Source organism: Schistocerca cancellata, chromosome 11 (assembly GCF_023864275.1).
Source record: "Schistocerca cancellata isolate TAMUIC-IGC-003103 chromosome 11, iqSchCanc2.1, whole genome shotgun sequence".
Classification (NCBI taxonomy): domain Eukaryota; kingdom Metazoa; phylum Arthropoda; class Insecta; order Orthoptera; family Acrididae; genus Schistocerca; species Schistocerca cancellata.
Genome location: NC_064636.1, coordinates 88332347 through 88341738, shown reverse-complemented (window position 1 = coordinate 88341738; position 9392 = coordinate 88332347). Strand labels below are relative to the sequence as shown.

The following is a 9392-nucleotide window of genomic DNA, read 5'->3' as shown; positions in this document are numbered from 1 at the left end:
TTAGTGTGGAAAAGTCACAGAGATGATCAGCCACACCAGTGGCAGGTGCTATAAAAGAAGCTTTCTCCATAATGGTGCAGTTTACTTTAAAATTCTGCAAGTGTAGGTTCACAGAATACTCAACCAATGTATCACTTCCTCCTACATATATCTCACAAACAGACCACGAAGGTGTACTTACAGAGATTCGATCTCACGTGGGGGCTTATCAACAATCATTCTTGCTGCAGGCTATTTGGGACTGGAATAAGAGAGGAGATGGGCGAGGTGGCATTAACAACAACAAAAACACTGTCACACACAGTTAAGATCGCATGGGAAGTGCAAAGTTTGCAAGCTCACTATCGAATCAAATATCTTGTTTATACCCATACTTTGTAACCATTTCTGTAGTGGAAGAGAGAATCTTTCCAAACATCATTATTTATATTTTACTCTGATTTTTTCCCTGTTACAATGGATACAGTTACTGCCCATGGAAATTTTGGCAGCTTTCTCCTCCTCCTTTGAGAGACAGAAGGACTCGTGTTTTACGTCTTAATTCCAGCCTTTGAAATGGGAAATATTTCTGGCCCACCTTGTCATCTCATTCTGATCATTTACATTTCCTGCATACAATGTATGTAGATTACTACTAAGCAACTGTTCCATCACCACACATGGTGGTGTGCAAATGAGGTGAGGTGTAGTGAGTTTGAAAGATAAAAGAAATGTAGCAGCCATATACGAAAATGTAATTTAATGTTCTTTTGACATAATACTTTACAACAGGTTCTAGTACAGAACTGCGTATGCTAAGTGTAACACAGAGGCTTATACTTAACAACAACTTGATCATTTGCAATCATTACTGACACAATATTTTTTATACATGAAACACATCAAAGGATATCTGAATGTTATATCACAATTACAGTTATTTAAAGTATTCAACATGCAAACAAACTATCGTATCATGTTGACCTTAATTCTGTAAGCCAAAGAAGATAGCAGGAACCACACTTGAAGTGGAATCTTAGTCATTAAAGCCGATTAACCCAGAGCATATTGCCATAAAAATATTTTAAACAGGAAGGGATTCATAAGGAGTTTGACATAGAATACCTAAAACTGAGCATACACTAAAAATTTTTTATAAATACAGATCTTTCTGTTAAAAAATCTATGCAGTTAATTGTCAAAAGAGCACATTAAATTATGTTGTATATACACTTACATAAATATATGCAATATAAAAATATAAACAAATAACATAATACTTTTCAGTTACTTAAAAAAGAAGAGGAAAAAATAACAGGAGGATGTGGAAGAGAAAAACAGATTAAAAAGTTATCCACAGTTGCATAAAAATTGACAATTTTGTTCTTTAAACCTTATTCATGGATTAGAATATCTATAATATGTAACACATTTCTTTCATAAACATCATCGGCACCTAAATGTGCACTTTGTCTAAACTTTGCCATTGTAGCCAGATGTGTGGTCTGAACAAAAAAATATTTCTCCACCTGATACACTTCACACCATCACAGTTTTTCACAACATGCACTGCGGAGTAAATTTTATGATATATCATTCCACCATCAGCTGTAATAATTTAAAATTCCTAGTCTTAACACACCCTAAAATTTTCCAATAAGAATGGCAATGTTAACAAATTATGACAATTCCAGTCAGTTAGTCTTTGAAAATCTTTGTAGATACAATGTTCGCTGTGGACATTCTTTTGTAGCTCCTGTATTCCCTCACTAGTGTCAAACTCTTTCTTATAATAAATTAATCATCTTTCACTTCTGCCTCCTGGGGGCGAACATACAAGCCACAAAATTAATTTCAAACTGTGATGTCCCATAGTGAAAGACTGCAGGAAAGTCATCCACAGTGTCTACAACTCATATAAATCCATAGGAGACAGAACTGCTGAAAGGGAAATTAAGCACTACCAGCCATTCTATCTTCCCAGAATTTTACATTTTTCTTAAGCGCATTTTCGTTCGGATATACACACAAATTCCCACTAAATAATACTGTTCCTTAGTTTAGTGATGAAAGTTCTTATTACAGAAAAATTGCAGTTAGTGGTTGAATTATTTGCAGATGAAGTGTGAAGAATTAATATAAAGATGGCTCCAACTCTTATCTTACACTCAGTTTCATGAGAACATGTGACTAATTCGCCACAGCAACCCATGCCTTAGGACTTTTCAGACTACTCCACAGCTGTGTTAAATGCTCAAAACATTGATTCCCAACCGAAGTGAGGACAATCTTCACCCACACAACCCTCCCCATAGAATAATTTCTATAATTGTGTAAAACACTGAAGATGTGATGGGCCTTGAACTGACAAAATTTTTCTTGCTGGACTAATAAGGAACATGTATATTGTAAAATATAAACAGTATTGCGATTATGTCATGTTTCCTTCGTTTAAAATAATAAGAACCACAATTTCCTTTTAACTGAATTCTTAATGACATTTATTCTTGTGACAAAGACGAACTTAGTGAGAATCTGTAAGTGTGTGTTGTCCCTTGCAATCCTCTAATATGTTTTGTCATTATGAAGTACCACAATTTATGAGTAATTTCACACAGTGTTTGTAGAAGAGGAAGATAACTGACCATTCTAAGCAAACTGTTCCACACTGCTGAGTGAACACAGACAGATTTCTGCAACCAGAAACGTATACGCCAGGGCGTCCAGACTCCACTGCATTCTATTCTGCTCATTTCTTCTTGCGGTCCGCTGTGCACTTTGGACAGAACCACTTGCCCTTTGGTTTTGTCACCAGACCCACGCACGCAAAGTGGAACCACTCTATCGGACACTGCAAGCACACAGACACATTCACTAGAATAGTGAACAAGGGCTACTGCAAATACAAACAGTGCAAAAATTAGGGATATATTCAAATTAATGACATCACATTTTTTTCTTCAGCTCTCCCTGGAAGTGTATGTTCTGAAAGTAGCAAGTGCAACATCAGTGAAAACAAAAATACAATTACATGTAATTTAATCTGGCTTACATGGAAGTGAGTTTTTATCAAAAGAAAAAAAGAAATTGAAATTACAGGAATGTAGCTGGACGCAATACGTAATGTTGTGGTTTTCAGTCATAAGACTTGTTTTATGCAGCACATAAATTTTTGTCTACATAAACACTCAAATAACACTGGGTGTAACAATATAATTTCCCAATTTCAAAATGCAATAAAATCCCCTTTATAAAGCAGAATTTTTTATATTTATTTTTAATACTGTAAGCACATATTTAGTGTTTTGTTTTACACAGTTTTGAAAATCATATCAGGTAAGTGGCACCTTTCTGTTCTCCAGGTGCACCAATGTAGCTTCCGTGGTATATCAACAATATAAGAAAAAGACAGATTACTGCTCACCGGTGAGAAGTAATCTATCTTTTCCTTATATTGTCAATGTAATTTCCTTGTTTAACATGGGAACCATTCATGCTGCAGCAGTCACAGCGGGGCAGGAGTGGTCTTATTCGACAGGTGCAGTTCTGAAGTGTTGTCCTCTTCCAGGTCAGTCAATATCATGTGTCGAAATACTGAGGGGCCTAACAAATGCTGTGTCACGCAACCCAGCACAACTTTCGAAATCGCTTCAACGCAATCCCATTGGGCCACGTTCTGGACTGTAAATCAATTCTTACATGGGTAATCACGTTCAGACAAACCGCGAGTATGACAATAAGAAGCACTGGAGTCCCTCAGCCCATCAGATCATGTGATAGCATTGAGGCAGTGAGAGCTTCAATCTCGCAATCCCCACAGCATTCTGTGTGCAGTCAAGCGTCTGTCATTGCACTTTCCGACTGCTGAATAAGGCAAATTCTTCATTATCATCCATAGAAGTTAGCGATTGTGCAGAAGCTCTCTGAAGGTGACCCCAATTCTTGGAGGAACACACACACACACACACACACACACACACACACACAGACACACACACACACAGACACACACACACACACACCACAAAGCACAACTCGCACACACATGGCCACTGCCTCTGGCTGCCGAGGCTGGACTGTGAGCAACTGTGCATGATGGGAAAAGCAATCTGTGTGGGTGAGGTAAGGAGGAGTTTGGGGGGTGGGGGAGGGATAGTGGGGGACAGTAAAGTGCTTCTTCTACCCACTATTCTTCCCACCCCTCTCGCAGTGGTATTCTGCTGGCCACTGAACCCAACCAATATCCTCATCCATCTCTTCCCACCCCTCTCGCACTAGTATTCTGCTGGCTACTGAACCCACACAATATCCTCATCCATCTTTATTCTCCCACTGCCCCAACACATGGCTCATATCCCTGTAATAGACCTAGATGCAAGACCTGTCCCTTACATCCCCCCACCACTACCTACTCCAGTCCGGACACAAGCATCACCTATCCCATCAAAGGCAGGGCTACCTGTGAAACCAGTCATATCATCCACAAGCTAAGCTGCAACCTCTGTGCAGCATTATACGTGGGCACAACAGCTGACAAGCTGCCTGTCTGCATGAATGGCCAACGCCAAATTGTGTCCAAGAGAGTGCAGGATCATCCAGTTGCTGAATATGCTGCCCAACACAATGTTCTTCACTTCAATGACTGCTCTGCAGCCTGCACCATCTGGATCCTTCCTAGCAACACCAACTTTTCTGATTGCAAGATGTCCTACATTCTCTTAACTCTCCTGGCCTCAACCTTGCTTAGTCACTGTCCTTCACCCTGCTCCCACCCCAATACTACACAGCCTTCTATGCACCAATGCACCCACAGTTTCTTTCCCCTCCTCTTCTATCTCTTTTTTTCCCCCTTTCCCTCTCCCGCCTAACCCTCCCGACTGCACCTAGCTGCCCTACCCTGTCCCAACAATGTCTCTGAATGCTCCCACAAGCCCTTCCCAACACCACCCCAGCCACCTCCTTACACCCACCACTCCGATTTCTTCTCCAATCGTGTGCAGTTGGTCACAGTCCAGCCTCAGCAGCAAGAGACAGTGACTATGTGTGTGAGAGTTGTGAATGCTGCTGCTGATATTACCCTACAATTGTCTGACCAGAAATCCTCATTCCTATCCCTTTCACTTTTCTGCACTTGACTATATCTTCAATGGGCGTTCGCATTCCCCTTTCCAGACTTTCTAGCTTCCCTACCACACTCAAATCTCCAACATTCCACACCCTGACTCTTAGAATGTTAATCTTTTGTTGGTTGTTCAATATTCTACTCTTGGTCACCATCCTCTTGGCAGTCCCCTCTAGAAAACCTCATTGGGAGACTAATCCAGAATCTTCTGCAGTGGAGAGATCATCGTGACACTTTTTCAATTACTGGCCACAAGTCCTGTGGATACACATTATGTGTCTGTAATGCAGTGGTTCCCACTGCCTTCAACAGTCTCATACCATCGATCACTGCTGATTATTCCGCCTTTTAGGGGCTGTTTCCCACTGGAAGGGCGAGAGTGTGTCCTGCTCCTATGTCCGCTCCTCCGTCCTTTTTAAAGAGGCTATTGGCAGGACAAGGGTGACTTCTTGTGCCAGAAGTTGTTTGGCCACCATTGCTGACGATCTTTATTCAAAATTTAAGCAATGGCATTGTTAGAATCTGGAACTCAGGATGCTCTTCATCATTGACACATCATATTTCGAAAACAACTGAGCTCATTTAAGTCCTTTTTTCCTTTTTGGTTACCGAGATAGCTCACTCAGCAACAGATCATCTAGTTATTTATTGCCCCCCCCCCCCCCCAAAAAAAAAATCTGAGTCATAGCAACTGTGAAGTCTGATGTCTATATTCCACAAAAAAATCAAATGAAAATTATGAAAAGTCTTAAAAATGGCTGTGAGACAACAACTGTGTAATTCACAACAGACTGGAAAAAAAAGCCAACCAGTTGCAAATTGAGGTTTATTTTCCCTTGACCATGGTTTTGATATTTGTAAAAATATCTTCTCCAGAAGTATTGGCCGTATTACATCACATGATCCCTTATGAAGAAAATATTTTTACAGACATTGAAACCACGGTCAGGGGATAACAAACCTTTATTTACAACTGGTTGGCTGTTTTTTTCAATCTATTCCAAAAATTATGAAATTCACATATGGTATAGAACTCTATGGGTCTCCAGCAAGTCAAATATCTTATTAATTGCATTTGGGACTGGAGATGCATTTATTTTATAAAACGACAAAATTTCCATGCCTTAACAAGTTTCCTACTTGAGAACTGGCAAGCAAAATGCTTTGCACAACAGAAGTGTCAACACAGTGAAAACTCTCATGCCAGTAATATAAAGATGCCATTGGTGTAGCGTTGGCTGAAACGGTCAGCCCACTACCTATCTAGTACCTGCCACTTTAAATTGGACTACAGGGTAAAATGAAGGACACAAATTTAATCTGAAGAGCACACTAGACTGACAGTGTCGCTTGTGCAGAATCTAACACAATTATTGAAAATTAAAATCGGTCAGCAAAGTATGTGACATCGGTAGTGGGGCACCCTACGAAAGGCGAGAGGTTTCAGGTCCGAATACCCAGCCGGCACACGTCACAAAAGTAGAAGCGGTACTCACGTCAGGGTTGTCGCAGCCGATCATCTCACCATAGGAGACCTGGTGGCAGAGGCAGTAGGTGGGCTCATTGGGATCCACCGGCATGTCCAGCACGTCAGACGGGTGTGCGATGCCCGCCAATGCTGCCGCCACTGCCGCACCGCCACCCAAATCCCCGCTGTCGCCGCTGCCCGCACCCCCTGACCCTCCTCCGCTCCCGGCACCGCCGCCCGCACCGCCACCTCCGCCCTTCTTCTGCTTCTTACGGGACGACTTGACCGTGCCGGACCCGCCGTCATCTTCTGAGGATACGCCGCCACGCTTCTTGCTGCGCTCCTTGTCCCTCAACTTCTTCCGGCCTTCTGTTGAAACAATGTACACGGTTAGGGCAACTGGGACAGTTGACATTTCACCAACAGTTTGTGTCAAATAAACCAGTTGGCTGTGTTATTTCTCCACTGAAATGTATATATGGTTGCTGAAAGAAAGCGATGTTCAATATTATAAATTTGTGCCAGTTAAGAAGAAGTGTTCAATCTGGACTAGGCACATGTTTATAGCAAAATGAGGTGCTACCTGAAAGTCATCATCATTTGAATTTTGTGTGCAAATAGTTATAAGTGCAAAGTGTGGTGTCCTCCAAATGAATACTAAAAAGAATTCATTAAATTTTTGTTACACAATAAAACACACAAGTTAAAAGACCATCAATTAAACTAAATACCAAGGGATTAAGATTAAGAACAACTTAAATTGGAACCATCACACAGAAAATGTGGGAAGGGTGATCTATAGACGTGCTTTTACTGGCAGAAATCTCTGATGATGCAGTCTACTAGGGACTGTATACTGTGCTTGCCCGTCCTCTTCTGGAGTACTGATGTACGGTATGGAATCCTTATCAGATAGGATTGACAGAGGACATTAAAAATATCATGATATAGTGGGTAGAGTTTCATGGACATGAAACACAAGTTCCAGTGGCAATCATTAAAACAAAGGCAAACTGTTTAATCTGCCAGGAAGGTTCGTATCAGTACCTGCCCTGCTCCAGAGTGAAAATTCATCCTGGAACCAATCTCTCTCAGGCAGTGGCTAAGCACATCTTCGCATTATATCATTTCTTCCGGGAGTGCTTGTCCCTCAAGGTACACAGGAGAAATTCTGTGACTTTTTAAAGGTAGGAGGTACGGTACTGGCAGAAGTAAAGCTGTGAGGATGGGTCATCAGTCGTGCTTGGGTAGCTCTGCTGGTAGAGCACTTGCCCACAAAAGGCAAAGGTCCTGGGTTCAAGTCCAGGTTTGGCACACAGTTGTAAAATGTCAGGAAGTTTCAGTCTGAAAAGTGTTTCAATGAATCTTCTGCCAAACACTTAAGTGTCAATTGCTTAGCAGTCGTGTGGATGTAGAAGTACCACTACGTGTCTTTCTGTAACTCCAACTCGAATCGAGAAGGAAAATGGTCATGCCCTGTATGATCCGACCTGTTATTGGTGAGCACATTTCTATTGTCATGCTTCTGTCAGTTTATGGTTTTGCAATGGTTGTTAAGAGCAGCATACCTGTATAAAATTTCGTTTTAAACTTGAGCAAACTGCTGGGGAAACACACCGACCATTGAACCAAGCTTTATGAGACAAAGTCAGTTACAGAATTATGACTGGTTAAAGCATTTCAGAAATGGACAAACATTGATTGTTGGATGCCATTTCTGTCAGCACTCAACTGGCATCTAACCATAATATGTTGAGAAAGTAAGAAATGTGATTCTGCAAGGTCACAGACAGACTGCTAGACACCTCTGCAACACCTTGGGCACATGCAAATATACCGAGTCAGAGGATTTTAACATAACAAGACTATGCCGAAGTTAATGCCATGACTGCTTGCTGATGACTAAATATAACATGTTCAAATCTGCAGGGAACTTAATCAATTGCTTCAAGACAAGTAAAAAGTTGGGCTTACGACTGTGACAGTGGAACTAAGAAGCTAGCACCACAATGGAAGAGCCCTCATTTCACTTTGGCCAATTAAAGCTCAACAAGCCAAGAGTATAATAGTAAGCCCACGTGGATATCTCTCTCTCTCTCTCTCTCTCTCTCTCTCTCTCTCTCTCTCTGTGTGTGTGTGTGTGTGTGTGTGTGTGTGTGTGTGTGTGTAGAGAGAGAGAGAGAGAGAAAATGTTCATAAAGAACTTGTTGCTTTTTGTTAATGTGTTCTACTGCAATGTTAAGGGTGAAGTACATGAGAAGAAAATGTGTACAGAAATAATGTAGATTTTTTTTCACAGTGTCTACCACAGCAATGAATTAACTAAAGAAAGTGACATTTTCCACATTTGCTGTATTAATATCATTTGTTCACAAATAGTGCCTTCTAGGCTTTCCTCAAATACACATACAAATATACAGTCATAGTATTTGAAATTATTATTAAATTTCTTTCACACTTAGCTTTACTCTTTATCAATATAAAACCTTTGTAAATGTCAAAGCTGTTAAACCAATGAGACAACATTTAAGAACCAATGCAAATAGAAAACACAACTATAAAGATACTGTCATTTCAGTACATAAAGCATAGTTTTCTCTTGCAGGTAAATGCATTTCAAATATGTCTACATTCACATCATTACATTTCTATTCCTAGAGGTAATATAATATATTCTGTTTTGTACAGAACCACAAAATCTATTGAGAATGGTCTGTACGACTGAAGCTAGTTTTGAACAAAATAAATTAGTGCGGCAAAGGTGGAAAATGTCACTTTCTATTAGTGAACAAATGACTTGGTCACTCCATTGTGACAACTCGC

The 9392-nt window shown here is 40.6% G+C and overlaps 1 protein-coding gene across 1 annotated transcript in view; it reads right to left on the bottom strand.

Moving 5' to 3' along the window:
- Positions 1-724: 724 nt before the first annotated feature.
- LOC126108797 (inhibitor of growth protein 5-like) overlaps positions 725-9392 on the bottom strand; it is a 34741-nt gene continuing 26073 nt past the window's right edge. Inside the window, exons 4-5 of the mRNA XM_049914159.1 lie at positions 6598-6938; positions 725-2830 (exon numbers count right to left, since the gene is read on the bottom strand). Of these exons, the coding sequence (XP_049770116.1) occupies positions 2729-2830; positions 6598-6938 (443 nt within the window). The 3' untranslated portion in view covers positions 725-2728. The remainder of the gene's footprint in view (positions 2831-6597; positions 6939-9392) is intronic.